Source organism: Labrus mixtus, chromosome 14, assembly GCF_963584025.1.
Source record: "Labrus mixtus chromosome 14, fLabMix1.1, whole genome shotgun sequence".
Lineage (NCBI taxonomy): Eukaryota > Metazoa > Chordata > Actinopteri > Labriformes > Labridae > Labrus > Labrus mixtus.
In genome coordinates, this window is record NC_083625.1 from 23885715 (window position 1) to 23911601 (window position 25887).

At 43.5% G+C, this 25887-nt stretch overlaps 1 protein-coding gene across 1 annotated transcript in view; it reads left to right on the forward strand.

The window, feature by feature from the left end:
* The window catches only part of med13a (mediator complex subunit 13a), a 94813-nt gene that overhangs the window by 14863 nt on the left and 54063 nt on the right, over positions 1–25887 (forward strand). Inside the window, exon 3 of the mRNA XM_061055894.1 lies at positions 13854–14022. Within this exon, the coding sequence (XP_060911877.1) occupies positions 13854–14022 (169 nt within the window). The remainder of the gene's footprint in view (positions 1–13853; positions 14023–25887) is intronic.

Here is a 25887-nt window from a genome sequence, read left to right on the forward strand (position 1 = left end):
GTACCACTGGGGAAGGGATGCAGCTGTCTTCTCCCAGAGCCCCTTAAGGTATAAAGCAACCAGGATACTCTATACTTCACCCCTAGACCTGTTTGTCATTCTTAACACATCTATACCCGCCACTCTTTGTATAAGCAGCGGAGTGCAACTCTATGAATATAGTGCATGAGAGACCAGGGGCCTTTAACTCTGCATTTAAACATTTTTGTTTATATTGCGACTGTCTGCTCACCTTACTCAAGTGCAGCTTAACTGAACAGCTATAAACACCTTACCTTCTAACATATTCCTGGAAACACTAGAGCCTGACAGCACTCGTATTACTATGCTGATTTGTCACAATTCTGCAACAGTTTGACAAATGCTGCTTATGTAAACAAATAACTTTATTAAATAATATGTGACATTATTGTGACATTTTTCATTGTTGACAACTGCTCAGCTGTGATGTGCTGCAGACAGTGCAGAGTCTATTTAAGGGGATCATGCTCTGCTTGACAAATAACATGATAAAGTAATTTCTTTTTTCTAGATTAGTTTTTGGGCCTTTTTTGCCTTGATAGGACAGCTGAAGAGACACAGGAAATGTCTATGAGGATGAGGAGGAGGAAGTGAGGGTAGGATAGACATGCATCAAATGGCCGAGGCTGAGAGTGCAACCTGCAAGTGAAGCATGGAGGACTGTAGCCTCTGTATTTAGAGCACCTGCTCTTCTAACTGAGCTAATCCAGCACCCTGATGACATATGTGCGGTAAAAAATGGTGCTTACTGCAAAAACTATACGGCAATATGGATATGTCTGTGGTAACCAGACTCAGTGGTAGAGTCAGTTGCCTCTCACTCGAAAGCTTGTTGGTTAGATCTCCAGCATCTGCAGTCCAACATGTCCAAAGGGCTTCTTGGGCAAGAGGCTGAACCTTAAATTGCTCCCACATGGCAAAGCCAGCAGCATGTGGTTGGATAGTTTATGAATAGGTAGGTGTGACATGCAGCATTAAAGCATAATGAGTGATCAGAAGACTAGATAAATACTGTGCAAGTCTATTTAACATTTACCCCTTTGTCATTCTTTACACATCCATATCAGCTCCTGTTAATGGGAGCAGCCAAGTGTGACATTATGAATGTCTTTCTGAGAGACAGTTTTAAAACGAGTGCTCTGTTATCCCTGAATCAAAATGCCTACTGGCTGTCTACGGAGACCATCTGCTCCCCCTGTCAGAGAGTCTGGCTTTATTTCATAGCAACACCTTTGCTTTCCAACGTGGCCGGACAACACCTCACAGGGAACACCAGCATGATCCGTCCCTTTAGTGTGCCGTTGATTTATCAGCCTTTCTCCTAAAGCCAAAGATTCCTGCAGCGTTTCTTTATGACCGCCCGATGTGCCAGCTGATGTAATATGAACATTGAGGTAGTCTTGGTTTCTGAGCACCAGTGTTGAAGTTCAGTGCTCTTCCGGTGTTTGCGTGTGTAGCCCAAGAAGCAGGACGGTGATTGACAGGTTGTTGCGTTTGTGGACTCTCCTGGGTGTTGTGCCTGAGGAGGTGAGAATCGACAAATACCAGCTAGCATGGCAGGGCAGACCCCAGCAGGACTGACCCAACCTGTGCACTCAACCGGAATGTCACAACTGTTGTCGCCTTTTAACCGCCACACTCTTTTTCTTTTGCTCCACTAGTTCGATGGATTCCTTTTGACTTTGGACCTAGCCTGTCTTGGGAAATTTAAAAAAGCTTTCTTTTTTTTTTTTTTTGTATTTGCAGCCTCTCTTTGGTCTTTAGTGCGATGTTGGCGGTAAACATGAAAATCCTCTCTTTTCCCTTTCATTTCGGCAGGCTGAAATGGCACTGGCTCATTCCCTCACCACCCTCCTTCCACCCTCATTAGATTAGCGGCCTGTGAAAGTCTTTTAATTTTGAGCAAGTGCCATTTCTGTATACCCGTGTGCCAGTAATCCCTTCCCTCCAAGGAGATGAGGGTGGAAGGAGTGAGCTGGAGAGATGAGAGTAGTGAAGGGCGGAAAACTTGAGGGATCTTTTAACGCCTGACACTTAATCACCGTTGAAGGAATGTTAGAGTAACCACCAAGCCCTTTCTCTACGCTGTCGGACAACTTGCCTTGCTCCTGCTAACACAACGAGAAAAACTCATTCTAATCTTCCCTTGGCCATGCATATAAATTATTCCCAACAAGTAAATGCCATTACTGAATTCACCCCCTCCCCTGATTTCCTCCTCCCAGCAGTTGCGTATAGCGATGTATTCTTATGCTAATACATTGCTCTCTTCATCGTCCGCCTGCCTTGAAAGCTTGTGAATCTTGTAAGGAGCCAAGATAAATTGCCGCCTTTTCCTCCCCCTCAAAGACACACCGATCTTATTTTTGCATTGAAATTAGGAATGTATGTCCATCTGGATGTGAGGGTTAATTGCTCTGTGGTACATTTCTGCAAAGGTCTAGCTTGTCCTGGTCCCTTTTCCCATCCTCCATAGTGCCCTTCTTCAGTACGACTGTGTCCCACTGGGGTTTCCGCTGCTCGTTCCCTGTTCCCTCAGCTTCATGTGACTCTAGAGGTGGACGCTGCACAACGTAGCCGTTCTTCACTTTTCAAAGATTCTATCAATGGTTATTTGATGAATATGTTCAATCTCATTGCAGCTATCTTATGGGATCCCTGTCGCCCGCTCCTTCCTCACTATCGATGAGCCTTAAGTTTAGCTTCCTGCACGGCTCTAAAGGTCATCCATTTGTCTTCATAGTTTTTATTCTCTTTGACCATCGAGTTCTGTTCTTGTTCTAGTGCTGCAACTCAATCCTGGGTGTCAATCAGTCTAACCAAATTTCAACAGTTCTCTGGAAACTGTGTGTGTGCAGCACTGGGAACAGAAAGTCTCTGTGCTTTTGTTTCATCAGGAGAGGGGAAATATTTTAGGTTTCACTGAAAAGAGGCTATTTCAGGTTCAACTGTAGTTCGGTTCCCAGGATGTTTATGATGATGTTTGTAAACAATAAACACATTCACTCTTCACAAATCAACAACAACATAAAACAAACCAACAACCAAGATGCACCGAAGGAACTGAACTGCAGCACACCGGTTCATTACTCTATCTCAGGGGTTCCCTAACTTTTCAGCCCGCGACCCCAAAATAACGGTGTTAGAGACTGTGGACCCCCCCAGTGTTCCTGGAGGTGGTTAAAACTAATAAGGTTGGGAACAGCCACACCCACCTAAAAGGCCGATCCAATCACTGGCATTAGAACATCATGTACTCTTCAATTACTTTTTTGATTATATTTTCACAATAATGGGTGAAATAATTGTTATTTGTTTTTGGAAGGAATCTCGCGACCCCCCTCTCATTGTCTTGCGACCCCCCAGGGGGTCCTGACCCCCACTTTGGGAACCACTGCTCTATAGTACTGATGAAGGCCACTTTTCTTTCTTTCCTACTTTAACCTCTTTCACATAAGAGTTCCTGTGGACCACCTCAGAGACCACTCTACCTCTGCTCAGAGGTCAACTTAGCCAATTGTTGGCTTTAAAAAAAAAAAAAAAAAAACTACAGACAAAAAAAACCATTTTACACATGCAACAAACCCACAAGCTCAACCTCGATACATTTCCATCTCCTCCACTTAAAATGTTAGCATAAACATTAGGGATACACCAATGCATTGTGTTAACATCGGTATCGACCGATTGGCAAATAATGTGGTATAAACCCATGTCAGTAGCCGATGTTTATTTGTTTATTTGTTGACTTGTTGTCGTTGTCAAACATGAGAGAACATGTCGGCATTGTGGGAGTCTGACACCAGAAAGAAGTCATGAATCAAACATCAGTCTTGGAACCCTGATCGCTGCACCTCTAATCCACATACCTCGTGTACAACTCAAGTATTGTTTCACTTTGAGTACTCCCAATTAGTCTGCACAAACTGAGACTTAAACATCAACAAATTCATGAAGGCTATACAACTTCAATTGTACTTTCTGTTGGTGACGTTGTTGTCCACCTGTCAAACCAACAAAAGACACAGGATAAGTAATACCAAAGAGAAACAGGCTGATTAACACAGATTCTTATGAACTCTAAGTGCTTGTATTCCTCCATTAGTGTCGTCCTTTAGCAGCAAAGCTTGAATTGAAGGTTGAAGGAACAGACGGTCCATCTCCAGTGCAGAACAGGTTATCAGCGATCCATCTCCATCTCGGTCCCTTGAGCTCAGATATATATATATATTCGTCTGTGTTGGGTCAGTCTTGAGAGAAATAGAGAGAAATGTTGTGGATGGGAAAAATAGGATTGCATTTGAAGGAGCTTTCTCCTCCACCAGTCGATGATGAACACATTGTTTGGGATCCATCCAAAGATTGAGGGATGAAGAGCTCGATTTAGCCGCACGTGTGAGCTCATGAGTTAAACTTCCACTGTAGTTGTTTTGGTTTTTGTTGGTATGCAGTTTAGTCTTGTAGCTTTGCTTGCTCTACAGAGTTCCCAGGATTTCTTTTGTTCTTGTTTGACCACTCTCCTCTGTGCCTTTATGAATAAAGCGTGAAGTAAAAACAGCCTTGCTTTGCACCTCAGGGCAGAGCATCCAGTTCCAAAGGGCATATTTCAGTAGTCTGCGAGGGCTGAAAGATTCTCTGTTCAGGTCGGACTTTTTTTTTTGTCTTCTGAGCAGACCGTAAAAAAACCTTCCAAATTATTGAACTGCCCTCATAGACGCCTGAGAGACTTCTGGTAGGAGAACTACCTGCAGAATACAAATGTCTGTTGACAACACATATGTACAGTATTGAAGCACAAAAAAACATCTGTTTGAGTCAAATCATTTTGAAGGAACTTAGATAGTTGTTGTCCATATATTACCCAATCTAAAGAATCGATCTGCTGTTGAATCTTCAAAAAGAGACTCAAAACACAGTCTGTGTCTGAGTCTAATTCTGAGTCTGCTGATGGTCTCGTCTTTTTCTGGTGGGAAAAAAAACCATCTTGGTTTAAGAAGAGTAAGGTGCATTTTTATACCCTTAAGCCGTTTTCAGAAATACATTCCTGAAAAGATCTTGAGTATTTCAGGGGAGGACTGTTCCTGAAATCCTCCTGATCTGGTTGTTTACACATGCACCTCACAGAAGGAGACCGGCCGGAGGGGGGTTGGGGGTCTCCCGAGGCAAGACATGACATAAAAAGAACAATATCAGATATGTTGGAGTGTCATTGCATGATTGTCTTGTAACATTTAAATTATTGCAGAATCACTTAAATGGTGGTCCATGTATTGTGCATCCATACAAAGAGTTACCCTGATGACGGTGAAGTCCTAGCGTGTTGGAAATCCAATCAGTGTTGAGAGCTGTTAAGAATTACCAAACTGGAAAATGACAATCTGGCTGTGGTTGAATTAGAAATAAAAGGGATACTAATTCCCAGACCTTGTTGGTTTTGAGATTTGAAATGGGTCTTCTATGTTTTTCTCTGATTTCCTCACTGATACATGAGTCATGACTCAGACACTAATTCTCTGTTGTCTTTACGTTGATTTCCCATGCACCAATCACGTGAGCCTGCAGTAGAGATCAAACAGAAGCTTTGACTGCTACCAGTGGTTGATTCACGGCTGAGCTTGTCGTCTCTGCTAGCGTCTTATTATATTTAATTTGTAAAAACTTTGCCTACATGTGGAGCAGGAAAGCTGTTTAGTTTTTTCTCTTGAGCGATTTCATACCAACATGGGGTGTGTCACTCTTTAGTGTGTGTGCCTGTCAGCTACACCATGTGCAAACCAAGTGTACATGGATGGTCTGTTGATATGAGTTCCAGGTGTGTTAGCGTGGAAAGAGATGATGAGTTCTGAAACTTTGCTAAACCATTGGTCTGGCTGTTTTATAATTTAAACGTTATAGTGTGGACAAAGCTTAAGTGTTGCACCTGAAACTGTGACAAATAGTTGTGTAATGAATTAAAACATTAGAGGCTCCTTTTTCATACAATGCACATTCAGCAGATCCTTTGGTGAGATTTGTTTGGATATTTGATTTTATCTGTGTGTACTGCGTCACAAAGGTGAAGCATGGAGAGTGTGGCTGCTGCTCGTCTCTGTCTGTAGCGCACGCTCGAGGGGTTGATCAGCGAGCCTGTAGTGAAAATAAACAGATCTGTTTCCTGCTTTTCTTGAAATCACGTGACTGCCCTATCATATCCAGTAGAGGAAGCAGTTTATGCATCTAAATGAACTCCTCTACAGATGAGAGTGCCGCCAGGGGAGCATGACACTTCACATCCAAATCCATGTAGACACTCAAAAAGATTGAGCTGATAAGCAATTGGTTTAAAGGTACTTTATGCAGAGCTTGTTTGAGCAGCAACTTTATTGGTTGTGTGACATTCTGCACACTTGAGATTCAGTTCATTTAGTAATCGGAGTTGGACAGCTGTGAATTTAAAAGACCAGTTGCATTAAATTCAATAAATCATGTTTGTTTGCTTAGTGCTGCCACCGTGCAGCCACTCATTCTCTCATTTCCTGCTGCTCTCTTCTATCAGTACCACTCTGCGTTTAGCCGCTTGTCTGCATTGCTTTGGGTTTGAAGTGTTAATCTCGATGACTTAACTAAGTTTAACAAAATGAAAATTTAGGAGCTTATTGGTCTATCGCCGAGCCACATTCATGCAGCAGAATCTGGAGACATCAGTTAAATGGTTTTCTGACTGTGCACTTGCAATCCTTTTTTTTTTTTTTAAAGATTAAAATGGCATATCCGCTCTCTCTTGCGCGGTGACAGGAGCAACAACACTCCGAGAAATGAATGTGATGCACAGATTTAGTTCTGCAATGATGTCAGGCCCATTGTATGCACCGCGGCCCAGTGGACGCCCGAGGCAAGGATTCAGAAAGGAGAAATGCCACTCAGTCTTTAGAAATTCCCAAATGTTACTGACTTTGACGGCCTGTGTGAAAGTCAAAGCTGAATCTTCAAATGTCTAAATGTCCACACTTTAGCTGTAAACATGGACAAAGGAGGTCCAGAAGTCTGAGTTATACAGTCATTGACTCAGAGTCATTAACTGGGATACAATATGATATACCGGCAAAGCGGTATTGTTATTTTTATTCTAGTTTGATACCCAAACAACACAGGGAATGATTTTGTTGGGAGCACGCATTTGTCCCCTCTGTCTGCCAAGTTTGACCCCTTATTAAGAGCCTCACACACACTGCAGGAATGTGCACTTCATGTCTCATTAATGAAGGTTGCCGCTTGCAAACGACACAGGAACTTGACAACTTTGACTTGAGGACATTTTCTTGCAAAAAGACTGAACCTAAAGACTGCAAAGACGGGGGTGGGGATTTGCAGTTCATGTCTGATGTCCAGTCTGTTCTTTGCCGTTTGTGTGTGACTTCCTGTGCTGCCGTCTTGTCCAGGACTCGCGTGTGAAGGAGATTTGTTTGTATCTCATTGGGAATTAATACATGTGCGTCGAGGCCAACAATAATCATAAGATCACAATACAACGATTCTGCAATAATTCATTTAATGAACATCACGCTCTGTGATTGACTGAAGAAATGATTGTTTTTATTGCGTTTTGGTGTAAGTTGCACCTCCTAATCATGCTTCATCCTCAAACTTCTTTAGCCTCTGTTGAATGTATCCCAATGTTGTCTTATTCTGCAGTCGTCAAAATTCTTCTTCTATCTTCGGCCAGTTTAACTTCTGTTCACGTTGCCCTTATTCATGTCACAAGCGCCACCATGAGGAGTCATGAGTAAAACCTGTTGAGAGCGCCATGCTTAAAAAAAAAATCAAGATATTGACATTTGGTCAGGTGGATGATATATTGCTGTATTGATATTTTTGTCCCACTCCAAGTAAAAGTGTATACGTACCATATTGTTTACGTTGCCTTTTTATTAATTGCTTTTGCAGGAATGTACCAATCAATCAACCACCAATTAAATGATTTGTTGGCCAATCGTGTCATTGCTTACAAATGTTATTGTCTCTCCATGCAGTTGACAAGCGATACAAAAGGTTAACGATGGCTCAGGACTTGTGGTCGTTCCTTTTCTTGCCTTCATACATGCTTGTAAAGTTGAGTGTGCAACGCAGGGAGTGATGAATGGACAAAACCCACAGCAGCTCTTAGGAGGAAAATGTAGGGGGGAGGCCGATGGCTTTTGTGCTTGGGGATCAATTTTCCAGGGCTAATCTCCTGCCTGTGAACCACCCCTTACTTTCCCCCCTTTTCCTCCTGCTCCATCTCTCTCTCTCGCTCTCTGATGGATCTCCGTTGACTGGCACAGCACAGGGACTCGCTCATGCATGCAGCCCCGGCCCATGGGTGCAGTCTCCCTCACTCCCTCTCCATCCCTCTTTTCCCTCTCTGCTCAAGAAATATTCATTAATTAGTAATGGAGACTTTACGGAGCAGCGCTGGTCCTCTCTCTCTTTCTTTGCAGATAAGGAGGAAGAGGAGGAAGAGGAGGAGGTGGAGGAGAGGAGAAAACCTTCTGGCCAGGCTTGGTAGAATCCCCCTGAGCACAGTCAATCACAAGGCATTAATCTTGCTGTTTAATGACCGACTGCTGCTCTAATTGCTTATACACAGATGAGCAACTGGGCGTAGGGGGGCCTCAAAAATATTTCTCAGTTTTTTCCTTAATACCAAAACTTTCTTCAATAGACGGCAGAACCACTCGTGTGGATTTGGTGAAAGTGATGTTTATTTGGATAAACAGGACAAACCTGATGATGCATTGTGTGTGGATGTTAAGGGACAGGTGTTGTGCACTTCGGGGTAAAAGATGTTTTCACTCGCTCGGTGTAGATGCGTTGTGTTCATAATGGAACTGCTGTGCAGCGCTTAAGATCTCTTAGAAAGGTCAGCTCATCTGGGCCCGCTGCACAGGAGGCAGAGACATGAAAGTGTCCCAGCCATCAGCTGAGCTCATAAATCTTTGTCTGAATTAGGCCACTCGTCTTTTTTTTTTTTTTTTTTTGCCTTGAGTGCTGACCACAGCTCCCAATTCCTGCGGCTTCACATCACATCGTCTGGAACTTCCAGTCACAGGTGGAAGAAATAATTATGTTCTGAAGGAAGATACAACAATGTTCATTATTATCAAGTAAAACACGTTAGAATTGCACAGTAAAGAATAAGAGGATCACTCAGAGGGGAGACAGGTCGGCATTTACAATTTGAGTCTTATTAACATCTAGCGGTGGGGGAAAAAAAATCTAATCTTCTGAGATTTTAAATAGATTCATAACTCCAAAAATCGATTTCTTTTTGGCTAATCAGTCTCTTCTGGCTAAGTGCTAATGCTAGATCTTTAACTCAGTAGAAAGCCAAATGGAGCAACAAGAAATTCAGCCAGTGTCACAGATGACTGGAGTAGATCCTGAAGTATGTACTCATTCAAAAATAGACTTTGAACCATGAATCGTTTTGAATTGAAAATAGTTTCTGTATCGAATCGTGAGATGCTCAAAGACTCCCAGTCCTTATCTATGCTTTTATTTGATCCACAGAAGTTTAATGTGCACTATAACTTAATCTTCAATCTTATAATTTACATTATGACGATGTGAGAATTTGATTCTTCTCTCTGTTATATCTTTAAGTCATATAAATATCCTATTTTGGACTAACATAAATCAAGCATTTCAAGAATATAGCTTTTAGAGTATAGCTTTTCACTGTTTTTGACATTTTATAGACAAATGAATCGATCAATAATTCAAGATCTTCTTGTTTATGGCTGTAAATGCACAGTGGCGGTTTTAAGGTCTGTGGGGGCCCTAGACGAAAATTAATTGGGGGGGGGGTCCCTCCAACCAGCGTTCCTCACCATAATGTCTGCGAGTGTCCTGAAGCTTCCTCCTCTTTCTGTTTCTGTTTTCCATCTTGTTAATATTCAACCACAACTTACAATCTCTCCCAGCTCTCCCCCATCGTACCTGTTAGTCTGCGTATGTGAGAGGGATCTCCTGGTTTGCAGAGATTTAAAGAGAAACAGAAGGTAGCCCTCATGTGAGTGGTTGTTGTTGTTACACATTGCCTGTTTACATTTTGGCCTTCTAATGCAATTGTTCTGCATTTAGGTTCATGCACTGTTGTTGTTTTTAATACTATTTTTAGAAGACAAATATTCATATCCACTGGCCAAAACACATGGATATATATCTATATATAGATTATCTATGTATACTAGAATTTGAATGGCTGTTGCAGAAAAACATTGACAAGGTGTTACTACTTTGTTTGATGTTGATTCACGTTTGGAGTCCAGGCTTCTGTAAGGCACTAAAGGACGAGGGAAGACGGGAGGAAACAAGGATAAAAACATATGTTGAATGATGTGGCCACATTTTTTAGGCGACCTTGGTGTTATTTTGATTTTCTTTACCTGCACATCCCTGCAGTGATTATCTTTGTATCAGGTGAAATCCAGCAGCATGGGTCTTTGGGAAGCCTCCATAAAATATGCCAAAGGTCCAGGTTGTGTGTTCCTCAAGTCCTGCCCTGGATGTTTGGTGTTTGCATTTCTATTTAGCGTGACTGAGTGTCTAAACGCTGCATTCTGACTGCAACATTTTCTCTGTCTGTGTCTTTCTGGAGCAGAGATTGTCGTAGCAGGCTGTGCATGATGAACATGAGGTCGTTAGGAACACTTGATGTAAACCAGGCGCCTGTTTTTTTGTTTTTTGAGTTCCTTGGCGCTGGAGGGAGAGACAGAGGAGGAGCAGGCGACAGGGAGGAGGAGGAGGAGGAGGGGGAGGGGGAGGGGGTGGTACGGGGCAGATGTGGGCTTGGCAGAGGGAGGCAGATGGGATTGCCAAGGCGGCTGATGTAAAAGTAGGTGTCGGGAGATTTCTCTTTGCAGGAGAGCCTTCGTGCACAGATGACTGTAATAGGATTGCAGGTTAAAATGCAAACGTTAATTTCTCGTTTCAGAGATTTGAACCGTGCTCCTTCCCTCATTACCCCACTTTCATCTTTATCTCCGCGCATTAGAGTTTAGCCTAAATTCTTATTATTTATTTTCCCTTCTCGTCAGCTGGCCAGCTTTCTTGTCCTCATGACTTTTTGCCCTCTTTCCCGCTGTTTCCCTCAGGCGGCTGCTACATCACTGTAAGTCGACGTGTTGAAAAGAGTTCTCGATCTAATGCATCACATCCACTTTCTCTGGAAAGTTAAACGACTTTATTATGTTGTTGATGTATTGTTGTCCTGCAATTGCTGTTAATTTTTAATAGGAAATTGCTGCTTTCCTGCCATTGCCCTGCTTTTCTGTGTTCCTGATCTTATCCTGAAAATGTGTGTGCACCTGATGAATGAGTCTGTTGCTTTCAAAATCAAAATGCACGTAGCCTTTTTAACTTGGCAGCTAGCCTGAGGTTTTTTTTTCTTGTTGAACCTACTGCTGCCTTTGTTGGGATTGGGATACCTCGTTTCCTTTTGAATTCAAATGTATCCTCCTCATTCTTCTTTTTACATTATTCCTGCAGATACAATTGCTAATTGCGTTTAAGAAACAAAGCTGGCTGTTTGCAGGAAAAGCATTAAAGCTCTCTGTGGTTCTTTAAACGATACTCTTCAGCTCTGCCAGGTTGGCACAGCGCCCGAGTTGTCTCTCACTTTAAACAAAGGAAATCAATGTAATTTCTTATTTTGATAGCTCAGAATCAGCTGACTTTAAGTCTCTCTCTCTCTCTGCTTCACACAGCAGGCCATTGGTTCGGTAAATAATTCAATAAATTTTGATTAAGTTGCTTGTGGGCTGGCTCGCGCCTCCCTGCAGCACGCCAAACTGACATGAAGGGTGGGTCACAGCCGGCACTTATTCCGTCTGTGCTCAGGCAGAGACGGCACACTTGGGGAGATGTTTGCTGGAGACTTGACTGAAAGGAGCTTAAGTGCTGTAAGATGTGAGCAGTGGCTGTTAATGAGATTAGACCGGCATTCAGGCCAGTGCCGAATGTGATTCAGAAAGCAACTCTGATATGGATGTAACTGTGAGTTTATCCATCCCGAACAGCTTGACACAGGGACAGACGTTCGGTTCGTCCTGCCATATGAACCAAATAATGACAGCTCTGTGAGCCGTAAGCAGACGTGTAACCGTCTGAATCTTTGCAGGTGTGGAACTGAAACCCGTAAGTGCAGCCTGAGAGTGCTGGCAGCGTGTCAGTCCAGTCTCATAGCTAAACTGAGCTGGTGTAGTCACACACAGTAATCACAGTGTGTAAACAATGCAAACGAGAGAAGACCACCCAGAATCTCCTCATCATAGTTTCCCTTTAAGCCACAAAATCATCACAAAGCAGAAGGAGATTGATCGAAAACTGACTGCCATCAGTCATTTTAAGTTTGCAATCTTCAACAGGGTCATCAGCGTTTAAACAAGTTTTGTTTTTAGGGGCAAAAAAAACAAAAACTTGAAGACATTAGTGGTGTGTTCAAACATGCACAAAACCACTGAAAATGTCCCAACATTGTCAGTCACTTTATTCCTGCCAGCCCCCTTTGTCAAATTCCCACATTAAATCAGGTGATGATCACTGCACAAATTATTTGTACTCTCTTCAGCCTCTTCTTCCCCAGCCCGTTTGTTTGATCTGTGAACACGTCCAATCACACTTAGCTTTGAATATATCAGCCATTGGGGATTTTTTCAGAAAAAAAATTTCAGAAAATTTTGTTAACGTCATGTCTCGCCCCCCTGAGATTCCCCCTGTCCCGCTGTGAGAGGAACACGTGTGCATGAGGAGTTAAGAAATGTTTCAGGAGCGGGCTGCGGTGAATATTCAGACTGTGCATGTGTGGAAATGACTTCGGTTTGAACTTGTTCCCATAACCAGAGTTAGAGACAATGTGCACATGCGTCTATTTTTGGATAGTATGTAAATGTTTAAGAGCAATAATTTCAAGAGCAAAAGAAAATTAAGTAAATGTCTGTCTCCCTCCTGAAAACCAAACCAGGGTGCTAATGAGCCGTTGCTTAGTGTTACACTTTGAATCCCTGGTTTGGAAACTCAACGTGCACAGGAGCAGAAAACACCTGAAATCTCCACAGCCTAAAAAAAAAACAGACAGCTGCAGGTTTCTACTTCAACTCTCTGTCTCGGTCAGCATGCTGCTGCTTGCATTTGCATTGCCTCTTTGCTTTCTTTAAGTGATATAACATGCAGATGTCACTCTAGATATGACTGGCTTATTTCAATAGTTTCTGTGTGTTTGAGTTTTGCATATTTCAGATCCAATAACCCTTCTCTCTAAGGTTCTACTCAACTTTCAGATATTTCAGATTTGGCTATTAATTTATGTCTCTATGGCTTTTTAGGTATTTTTTGCTGCATCAGTCTTTGCAAGTCTCAGGTTTTAGAAGATTAAAAGTTCAGTTTCAGTCGGGAATGTGTGTTTTAAAAAAGGACGACGACTCTGAGGATAAACAGACAGTTCAACTTGAGCTGTATTCACACATAAATATCTAGATCATTTCAGGAGGACGGCTCCTGAAATCCTCCTGATCTTGTTGTTCACATTATGAATCAAGTGTAGGGACTCTGATGACGATGTTTTAGGGGTTTGGGGGTCTCTGTGGGTAACTTTTCTGATGATTCAGACATTGACATCAAAACCTTGGTGTTCAAAAAAGGAAAAACGGAGTAATCAACGATATGTTTTAAACTTCACAGCTTGATGTCGACATTGTTTGCCCTGCACCGTTCTTCTTCCAGCTTGAATAAAATGTCACAAAAACGTCTATATCTCTCCACCCCTCTCACATTTCTCTCTCTCTCCTCTTCTCTTTTTTTTTTTTCCTATCCAGCCGAGGATGACGGCCTGTGGGAGAACGGCCTTTCCTACGAATGTCGCACGCTCCTCTTCAAAGCCATCCACAACCTGCTGGAGCGCTGCCTCATGAACCGCAGCTTCGTCCGCATCGGGAAGTGGTTTGTCAAACCCTACGAGAAGGACGAGAAGCCCATCAACAAGAGGTACGTTGACATCGCTCGTCATGTTCACTTCTGACCAGGATGTCTCTTCTACTCTGCGTGCCTGCTCTATGGAAGGTTTCTTTTTTTTTTCTGTTGCTGTTTTTTATGCTGTCATGTGGTCCGGCTGAACGCTGCTCAAACTGACACGGGGCTCACAGCTTTATGTGTAGTTCCTCTTGTAAGCTACAGAAGTAACCAACATGTTCAAGGTGTAAGGACTTTGTTTCTCCTGGCTCGCACTTGATTCATATATTTGTGTAAATATGGCTTCTATGGACAGAGGCAGATATTAAACACCAGCTATTGTAGCATGAGTTCGCTGTTGTTTGTTAGATATACGTTTTTTTATCATGCAGAATACCCCTACAATCTTTATTGTACCGAATGCAACAATTAATGAGTCAGTTTCAATCGCTGTTTTAGTTAGCATAGCGCTCTATAAAGATGTTTCATCACCGGCTTCAACAAAAATAAAGAAGTTTAGACGTTCTCCATCCAGAATGTGAAGCTCACCTGCAAAGTGCAAAAATGAATCCAAAATCACTTTTTTTTTCTGAAACACTTTAAAGGAAGAATGTGCAACTTTTTGATCCAGTAGATTGCACCCTTGAGCTCCAGCATGAAGCCAAAACAAACTGCTGTTTGGCCACACCTCCTCCATACTGAAGCCTCCGCTCTCCTCCAGAGACACACCTCCAACCCCTCTCCACTTCTCATGAAGGAGTTATGAATTACAACGCACCATAATTAAGCACCATTAAGTGCAAGCAGCGCTTTAATCAAGCTGCATTGTTGTTAGCATGCTAATGTTAGCTCGTAGCTTCACATTGCATTTAATTTGACACAGAATGAGCGTGATCTAAACACACTTACATGACATTCAAATAATCAGTGAGTATGTTCTTCTTCTCTCTAGTCCTTGACTAAAACAGCTTTTATACACAAGGGGAGGAGCCGGCCATCCATGTAAACACGGCTCTGACAACAACACAGCCAGCAGGACTCGAGCTTCTCACTCATTGTAGACAGTCATGATTCAGAGACATTTACTCAGGATAGACTGGATTTCTGCTGTCTAGTGTAACGTGTTGCACATTCTTCCTTAAAGGCCGAGTTGTGCTCGGTTTAAACTGCTGGCTCCTTTTTTATTTATTTATATAATGCATCATAAAGATGTGGATCACTGTCTTATAGATTGATTTTCAGTTTGATTTTGAATGGAAAGCAGATGATTGCATTGTTGTCAGTACAGGAGGATGAACCTCCTGAGCACTTTACTGTTTACAAGCATGTGGTAGTATAGTGGAGTAGTTAAGGGTTCATTGCCTCTTTGACGCTCTTTGGCTGGACGTGAAGTGGCTGTGAGCCAAGCTGCTGCTAACTATAGCTCACTAGCTGACTAAAATCCTTCATGTGGTTAGATTAAAATAGTTTAAAACAACCTTGATCTAAAAATAAATTAAGTGTTAGAAAGCAGTCAACAGATATGCCATACATGTTAAATCATGTTATTGTGTATCAAACCAGCACGGTCTCGGTCCTGACCTGGCCAATCAGTTCAGCACATCTCTGCATCGTACAGCACATTAACAGTCGTGATATGAGCGTCTTAGAGGAGACTGAATGAGGTGCTGTTGTTGAGTACCAGCACTGTCTGTCTTCCATCCGTCCTCCCCGCCCTCTCTCTCTCTCTCTCTCTCTCTCTCTCTCTCTTTGTGTTTGTGTACGACTGAGCCGTCCTCCACCTCCTCTCTGCTCTATCTGCTGAGCTGGATTTGTTTCCCTGTGTGTCTGGGTTTATTGATAAGAGATGGAGACGCGGCCAGCGGGTAGTGAGGAGAAAATGACCGCAGCAGTTTTTTAGCCTCATCCTAACTCGCCCGGTCTCGACATTTCATCACACACACACACACACACACACACACACACACACACAGGATACAGCTGGGAGTTTGCTCGCTATCAAATGCAGTCTGTTATCTGGTGTTACGTGACGCTGCCATCGTTACAAATGATACCAGAAATCTGTTACACTAAAATAACTGTCAAAATTTACATGGGCCTTTTTAACAGTAGGTGTGTGTGCTGCTGCTGATTGTTTTTCTGTTGTTTTGGTGTTGTTGCCAGATTTCCTGGTCAGCTGATCACACGTGTGTGTGTGTGTGTGTGAGTGTGTGTGTGTGTGTGTGTGCACAGACACGTGCCTGTGTGGAGGCCAGTTTCTCTTTCCCGCGATAGAAAACGGCCAACACTGTGCTACCTGCTGTCAGCTTGTATTTACCCACGCTGATATGTGCACCTGTCGAAAAAGACCCTCGTCTCTCTTAAACAGCATGATTGATCTTTACATCACGACAAAATAAGATACAAAATGACAGGAATGATCTCGTTTCAATCACATTGAAGGCTTGTTTTTAGCTGTATTGCCTCTTTATTCAGCGAGCTGATCACAGAGGGCCCCAGTCGAGGGGAGAAAAAAAGAAAACAATGGTCTTTTCCTCTGCACTGGAATTCACAGGCCACCCTCTCCGTCTGTGTGTCTGCCTCTCTCTCTCTCTCTCTCTCTCTCTCTCTCCCTCTCTCTCTCTCTCCTCTCTCTCCCCTTCCCTTCCCTCCACCCCCCTCTGCTGTCACGGAGCAGACTGGGCAGGTTATAAATAGTGGTGCAACCACCCTGAATCTAAGTTGTCGTCAAGGATGTTTTGCCTCTCCCTTTGGTGTGTTCCGCTGTGCTCCGGCCACGCGGGGATTTTTCGGCAAACAAAGCACCACAAAAGCTGTGACGGAAATTCACCAGCACCTCCTGTTTTTTTTTTGTCTTTTTGTTTTTTAATGTCGCCTCAAAGACTAGACAGCCGGTCTGACAGTGAAACATTTCCTGATGGGTTATTGATAGCTCCTGGTAGCTCTGTGGTGTTTGTATTCATTAAAAGTTATTTTGAGATAACAGTTTTAAATGATTTAAACCTGATGCTCAGTTTTGTCCGACCAGCCTGCCTTAGTAAACGAGTTCACCTGTTAAGAGACGTCCTGAATTGACAGTGACTTCTTTTTTTAAGGTTTATTTTTATTGTGGAGATAGCACAGTGGACCGAGTAGGAAATCAGTGACAGAGAGAGAGAGAGAGAGAGTGGGGAATGACATGGGCAAAAAAGGAGCGGCAGGTCAGATTTGAACCCGGGTTGCCGGCTTGTAGGACCGTAGTCTCTGTACATGGGGCGTGCGCACTAACCACTAGGCTACCGGCGCCTCCATTTATAAGATGCTTTTGTTCAAAGCGACCAGCATCAGAGAGTTCAACATAAGCAAGGATGTAGAGAGGAGACAACGTTAGGAAGTACAAATGAACTGTAAATCTGATCGGACACACAGGTGCTGACAGGAAGTGACCAGAGGTTACTACAGCTTTGTGTAGCCTTACACACACTACCAACAACAACTATAACACTATTAGTTATGATATAAAAATATCGGTATCGGTACATATTTATCAGATAAAAAAGTGGATCGATGTATCTCTAAACAAAATGATATTTTATTCTCCAACGAATATCTGGCATGGAGCATATCTTTCTGTGCAGTAACACACGAGTCAAGAAGGCCAATTGTTTTCATTGTTAATGTTTTTTTGCTTTAGACTGTATAAGAACAGATTCAAAGCTTATTGAAAGCAGCATCGATAATTGACCACTGAAAAAGCTGCTGTTCAATTTAAAGCTGCGACTGCGGCAGCTCGACAGATCGCACAATGCAGCCAATTTGTATTATCAGTATCAGTCTGTTTGAATCCTCCAAGAAATGTGGAATAAGTCGTTTTTAAAAGTTTTTTTATTTTTTAGTCTGTTCCACTCTTATCTAATCTGCGTGTGGGAATCGCTGACCCCCCTCTGATCATCAGATATCTCCTCTGCAGCACCCAGAACCCTCCAGTTGGTGGAGGCTGCGGCCAGCTGACAGTGTTCATAACCTCAACCTCAGACCTCAGCCTGTGTTGAAACGCTTACATCATCTCTCCCTCCCTCTCTCTCTCTCTCTCTCTTTTCCTTCTCATATCAGCCTGATGTGTGTGGTAAGCAGGAGGCAGCAAAGTGAATTTGCAGAGTCTTTGATAATAATAACTCTCTCAGTGCCTCTCATTGCCTTCTTTTCACATCAGATATTAGAAGGAATTAGCCATATTTTTTTCTGACAGCCTTATTTATGAGTCTGCAAGAAGAAGCTAAATGTCCTGATTAATGTTTGAGTTAATTATGGAAAACAACTTAAACAGTTTAACATATATTTCAGAATAAATCAGCGCACACTGGTTTGGATGGAGCCTTTGTTTTGAACTGCAGATGCAGCAGTATGTGTTGATACAGCTGACAGTAATTCTCTTTGTCTGGAGTGCAGGCGGCTCCAAGTTGTTTCTGTGAACCTTCTGCTGCGAGGTAGACTGGCTTCAGGAAACAGAAAGAGAGAGAGACAGAGAGAGAGAGAGCGAGCGGGAGAGAACACAAGGGAAGGAGGGAGGAAGAGGGTGAGGGAGGGAAACGAGCAAGGGAGAGCTCCTCTTGGTTGTCATGGCAGCAGGGAAATGCACCATGGGATCGTGTGTTTCCAAGGTGAAGAGGGATGCTCGTGCTCGATTGGTCAGACGAACTCGTTGACTTGCTCCTAATTGGCTGAGTTACTAACATTCACAGCAACATTAAACGCAGCCTGCTTTGATATTTCAATTTGATCAGGACAAAAAAGGGCTGGTATCGTTTCTCTGTATCTGCTTGGTATGCGCTCTCTATTAGCATCAGCATCTACATGATCTGCAATGTACTCCAACTGTGCTGCAATCAGGAGTGTTGGATTACTACTCCACTGTATTTAAAGAGTCTGTTGTTGTCTGGCTCAAAGCGTCATTAACAAATCAAGCTGTTATGAAAAGAGGCCAGCGTGCATCAGCTCACATTACAAGAGCCAATCATACTCAATGAATGCGAAAGCTAGTCTTACAATGATAACTGCGCCCGCCTGCACAAACACATGCATCTGTCTGCACTTTTCTGCATGACTGTGTGTTCTGCAGCCGAGCACATTCTTCCCCTGTTGCCTCGGCCCCGATGTTGGGAGGTGAACGTGTGAGTCCTGGTGCGCTGTGGCAGGCGGAAGCAGAGAGCGGCACTCTGTTAAGTAGGACAGTGCAGGATAAAGGGCCACTGCCTCCAGTCTGGGGCTAAAGCGCTAAATTTATCCCCTCCCTGCTCCCAGCACAACACAAACACACACACACACACACACAGGGAGCCGGTGCACACACAAACATGCTCGTCAACAATCGGCATGCGAGCCAGTCCACACCGAGGGCGGTGGAAGAGCTGGCACGAGAGCTTTTTATTAGAATTATTGATGTAAGACACAAGAAATGCAGCCAGACCGAACTGTAGAGTGCATTTGAGTTTATGCTACTTAAATAGATACCCTGGACCTGTTACACTCTGCCCTCTAACCCCGCGGGCTTCCCCACACTTTATCACTCTCTCTAGCAACAGGAACTAGAGGGAGGCTGACCGGGCTGTGGGACCATGTGACCCGGCGCCCTGGATATATCATGTTGCTGGAGAGATCCTGTCCACCAGACAAATACGGCTCTTAAAGGGGAATACCAGAGTCTTTCTTTGTCATGGGTCATTTCCTAAATTGCTGCACAATCAAACATTATTAATCGCCCACTTCCCATTGCATGCCTTTGAATTGTGAGCAATGTGTTTTGCATCACTGACCTTAAAAGACACACCTATTTGTAGCTAGCTGACTACACACCCTGTTTGAACCACATAAGTGCGTCTAATCCGTCAGGTATGACTGTGCACCTTTTGAACTCTGACCGTCCTGTTTGCATTATTTTATTTAATAAGATCTCAAATCAAAAATACAAGGGACAGAGCATTCTTTGTTTTTGCAACAGTAAGCTAAGGCTTCCATCTTTAGCATTATTAAGCTCTTATTTTTGTCGATGACATAATGTTATGTTGATGGCGGTGTAAAATACAAAAGAGTTCTCAGCTTGCAGGGAGTGTCTGTGATCGAGCCAGAGGATTATTGTTTGCAAAACTCTGTTTGAATTAAACAAAAGTGAAACCATAATAGCCAGAGCACATGACGATAACCTACATAACTGTTGTTAGAGACAGGAGACATGTTAAGATACTCAAAGAAATGACATCTCAATAAGCAGAAATGCAGATGAGGGCCCTTTAGTGCTATTGGGAGATGAAAAGAGAAAAGCTTCACTGCTCTGTGGTCATTAAAGAGTGAGAAAGACTTTTTGATTTAAAAAAAAAAAAAAATACTACAGTCAAATGTTGTGGCTTGTTAGTTTTGAGCATTAAAGGAAGAATGTGCGATTATTTGATCCAGTAGATGTCGCCCTTGAGCTCCAGCATGAAACCAAAACAAACTGCTGCTTGGCCACACCTCCGCTATTCCGAAGCCTCCGCTCTCCTCCAGCGACACACCACCAACCTCTCTCCACTCGAGTTCACACGAAGGAGTTATGAATTAGAACGCACCATGATTAAGCACTAAGCGGGGGACAAAATTGTCCTTTGCTCGAGCATCAATCACCTTGTTGTGTTAGCGGGCTAATGTTAGCTCGTAGCTTCATTTCACTTCACACAGAATGACCGTGATCCAAACACAGTAACTTGACATCTAAATAAGCAGTGAGTATGTTCTTCTTCTTCTCTCTAGTCCTTGACTAAAACAGCTTTTATACACAAGGGGAGGAGCCGGCCGTCCCGTTCATTTAAACACAGCTTTTTATGTGTAAAATGTTGCACATTCTTCCTCTAAATCAGCAATAGTTTCTTTACATTCATGTTTATTACGGTGTATTGAATTCCCTTAGGCTGTACAGATTCTTAGGATGAGAAGCAATTCAAAAACACCAGTGTAGAATTCTTCAACTAAATAAATGTATCAGGTGACACTTCATGCACATTTATAAATATGTCAAACAGTGTGAAGAAACTCAGAGCACCTCTTTATAAGATCTTTTTACACCAATTACCGCTCTTGAATGCATCTTTCATGTCTTCTAAAGCCGGCTCGAGGCCACGACAGAACAAAGAGTGTATCTCTCATTGCTTATGTTAACAGGCGTCATCGTTGCTTCATGCATCGTGGCACCGAGGAAACACACATTTGTGTCATCAGCAGCAGAGACGAGTATGTCACCATTCATGGAGGGGAATCCCGTGTCCTTACATTTCCTCTGCTTTCTCCTCCTGACACCCTCCAGCATCCTGCACCCTGCATTCCTCCCATTCCTCCCTCCTCCCCATGTGACCAGAGACCTGCATACAAGGCCAAGTCAGGGTCTGAAGAAGTCGTCATAGTTAATCCGTCAGGCGTCACTTGACCCTTTTCTCCCCCCCACTCTGTACTTTTCTATGATTCCTGTGGACCTGTCTTTAATCCACACGTTCGGACAGATGGCAACATTTAAAGCTAATCCCTTATATGGTGTTTGACCTTTCACCTCTGCTCCGTAGACTACCCAGACTACACTGTCCTGTCCATCCTATTACAGGGAAGCTGAAGACAAACATTCCTCCAAACAAATGTGAGCCAGAAGGTTTGAACTTAAACGCACTCCATGGACTTAAATGCAGCTAAACATTCACGGCAACACAGAAAGGCCTCCGTCTGTTTCTTTTAGCGATGTGCATTCATCAGCTGAAGCAACTCTCATCTCCTCCTCTGTAATTAACGCTCAATTGGTTTAATATGTGCTTTATTTGCGGGGTTTATAGGAGGGAGCATTTGTGTTAAATTTAAAGAGTTTTTTTTAAGGAGGGAGAAGAAAGGCAACGGAAAAAACCACACTGCACTGGACTTAACTGCGGGGAACCAGATGGTCGCTGGTTCAAGTCCCGGTGTGGACCAAGTCTGGTAGCTGGAGAGGTGCCAGTTCACTTCCTGAGCACTGCCCTTGAGCAACCCCACCTGCTCAGGAGCGCTCGCAGTGTGCAGCCCCCTCACTCTGACATCTCTCCATTAGTGCACTTCTATAGGATCCTGTTTGTGCATGTGCACCCATACCTAAAGCACTTAGAAACCCTTAGGACAACATAGCTGCAGATACATCCAATCAAACGGTGATCACATACACACACACACAGAATAATTATTTGTCCACCCGGGGAAATTGATTTGAGGTTTTGAGGTATAGCACATAACCACAGATCTATGTGTGGCTTTCTGGTTTGGCTTTAATACAGACTTAGTCACAGTAACTACAATATAACATTATTTTTAAGAAGCATTACACTCATTTGGACAAAGTACACGTTGTCCCAGAGAAGCCCAGGAAGCTGTAATCCAGGATGAGGCTGACTAATTGGGCATGGCTGAGGGTGATGATGAACCTTTTTGTTATTACCACTGCACGAGTCGTATTACTAACCTCCAATCCCCACATACTCTGTGAGCGCCGCGATCCGCCTGGGACCGGGGTTTGGCTACGTCGGACGGAGACCTGACCCACTGGATCCGTTTCTAGGAGCATGAGCGCGGCCATGATCAACTGTACACACATCACAGGAGAACTACAAGATCACGCGGGAATAACGAGGAAAACATGCAGACAACATGTTGCTTTGTCTTTCTGAGGATGATTTGTTGTTCGTTCGGCGCCTCTTTTGACGTCATGTTGATAAAGTGATGAAAAATACGGCCGCGAGTCCATACATTATGTTTATTTTGAAATTGAACGGATGATCTTCTGACTTCTTGTCCCGTTTGTTATATTCTATCTAGTTTGACGCGTGCCTGCAGCTGGATGAGGCTGACTAATTGGGCGTTTTCTGTCGAAAATAGACTTGTAGCATATTTGAAACGGGCGTAGAGCGTAGTGGCGCTGGTGGTAAGCTCCGGAGACGGACTGCGGTGCTCGATTGACTAGAGTGGCAGCTAACTAAGGCGTAGTGCATGCTGCTGATGGACCGCGGGTCACACTGAGTATGTTGAAATCGCGGATGAAGGCAGGATGTCCTGACCATTCAATGTGAGCGTGTCGTAAAACAGGCTTACCTCGCCATCCTTTACTATAACCACTCTGCTCAGTGTGGTTTTTCCTCGGGGGATGTCGGATGTTACACCGCTAAAGAAACAGGATTGTTCGTGAGATATTGTGTGTTCGCAGAATGGAGAACATATTTAGACATTTAGATGCATATCACACTGCAGAGTCTTCCACGAGGAGGAGCAGATGTGTCGCATCAGGACGCAGTTGTAGAGTGATTATGTGAACATGGTAATGAGGTTTAATTACTGCAAATATTTTTGTCTGCAGAGTAAAGGTATCTGGCTCAGATTGAGACCGACACTTCTTAGCTGAAGGCAGATGTGTTAGAGGAACCCTGGGGGGGGGGGGGGTGTGTGTGTGATATAGTCTAACAGGGAGGGAGCTGATACCTGACTCGTTGTCAGGGTTATGTCGGTATTATCTTCAGTCCGCGTGTGGATATGATGGAACTGCAGAGGGTCGGATCTCTCCTCTTTTTGTTGACATGTCGTTCTGTCTCGTTCCGTTTTTGGCTCCCCTCTAAGTCAAATCTGACATGTATGAAGCGGCCCACAGAGGGGAATCAAGTGAAAGTGAGAGAGCCTCTGTGAGTGGATGTGCTGGTTATGACATGTTGAGTTTAGTGTTTTCTCCAGCACCGTGTCTACTCTGAACTGTGTGCAGAAGCCAGAGCTGGTGCGTCTCTCAGGCCTGTGTGTGTGTGTGTGTGTGTGTGTGTGTGTTACTTTGGCAGCAGCCAGCGCTGTTGTGTCCCAGTGGTCAGGTGGCGAGACAGTGGGGAAGATTATATCACCCTGGAAATGTGTCCTCTAATTCGCCGCTGTTTTCACCTTCATTCTCTTTTTATCTTTCCTTCCCGTCTTATTTATTGCATCTCACTCTGGAGAACACAGCGCCACCTCGTTACTTCATGTAAATATGAACCATTACTAAAGCTTTGGTGGGTTTTATGTCTCGGCTCTCAGTTAACACACGAGAAGGTTTGTTATGAAAAACCAAATTACTCTCTCATCAAATATCCTGCTGACCATGAAAAGGAAATAAAAACCTGTACTTAACCGCATCCTGATTATTTTTTACACAAGTTTTGATACGCTTGATGACAATAATTTCTTAAACCCTAGCAGAAAGAAGAAGCAGTATTCCTCACCTCACTTTTCCCCTATCATAATAAAGCTGCTGGTGTCGGGCCGTTGAATTTTGGAACTGCGATCGTTTAAAATACTAGGATGACGAGGCAAAGCGTTAAAAAATGTGGTTTAAATGAGCGTTTTCATGAAAATTAAGTTGACGGCAACGCATGCAAATATTGTAAAGTGGGTAAGATCATGAAGGTCATCAGACAAATACAACATGTCTAAAATCTGAAGCAGTGCTGCACACATCAGTGGTTTCAACATCTTGCTGCTTGGTGCAGCCTTTTTTATTCTTTTCTCCTTCAGTGAGTCTCATTTTCTACATGTTTTCATCTCCTCTTCATCATAAGAGAAGTGAGATTTAGGTTTCCACAATGTAAAGGAAAGTAAAATAGTGTCTCCTGCTCAGTTCTGTTGGAGGAGGAGGAGGAGGAGGAGAGCGTAGAGAGTGTTACAGCAGACAAGAGTTGAGCATCATTGCTCTTCTCTGCTTCCATCAGTTAGTTTGGTTTTAAAGTCAATTTGTGTTTGATCAGAACTTGTCTTGTTAAGTTTACAGTCTGCCAATCTCTCACTCTCGCGCTCACTATCACATTGCTATGTGCGCAGTGACACAGCTAATTAACTCAAGTGCATTGAGCGCTTTGAGTAGTCAGACGACTGGACTTTGGGGGTGAAGCGTTTGTGCGCCTTCATAGGCATGCAAAAGTTACTTTTATGTCTCTTACAGATCTCGAGAAGAGGATTTGCTCAAATATGTGTGCAATGTAGACGGACTGTAGGCGTGCAGGAGTTAACCCATAACTTCTGTTAATTTAAATCAAGGCTTCACCCTCTATCGGCTGCCTAGAACTTGTAATTTTGTTTTCTTGGTATCGAAACAGGTATTGCAATCGTTTGTTAGCATCAAGTCAAAGTTTGAAAATCTGGTCTTGTGTCTGCCCCTAACTCTACCAATCCCCACTGCTGAAGGTAATTCAGGCTATGATGTAAACAGTGATGCAACCTCAATGGCCACGTTGACGTTCAGAACGGTCTGCATGCTCCTTCAAATTAAAAAAATTCTAAAACGGTCACAATGGTTTCTTGGCATGTCTCTTATGCATCAGTGTTCATAGTCAAAAGAGCTTGTCCTTGTTCATGCAGCGGCTGATTGTTATTGTAAGCTTTAATTCCAGATACATTGTTTAATATCGTCGTGCCAGAGACTGCACCCCATGCCAGCACGCCGTGTCACTGCAGCGGTGCATGATCAGTCAAAACATGTTTACACACCCTGGATTGTAACAACAGGCTGCTGCACATGGCACACGTCCACATACAACACAGACAGAGGTGACTGCTTAGCCCGATAATGAAACCAACGGCCGCTGATGGAACAGAGACTCTTCCCAGTGCTTGGGACACTTGCTCCTGATCCTGATCCTGATCCTGATCCTGATCCTGATCCTGCTGCTGCTGCTGTTGTGCAGAGGAAGTGTACACGGGTAAACGGAAGCTAGGATCTTACAGTGTGGCCAGCCCGAACAACAAACATCTGAAGAATGTCACAGAGCTGCAGCCTCCTTACTCTTTTTCTCCTCTCCTTCATGCCCCCCCCCCCCCCCCCCCCCCCCAAAAAAAAAGAGTCCTTTTAAACGTCAGGCTCAGCAGCTTCTGTTTGAC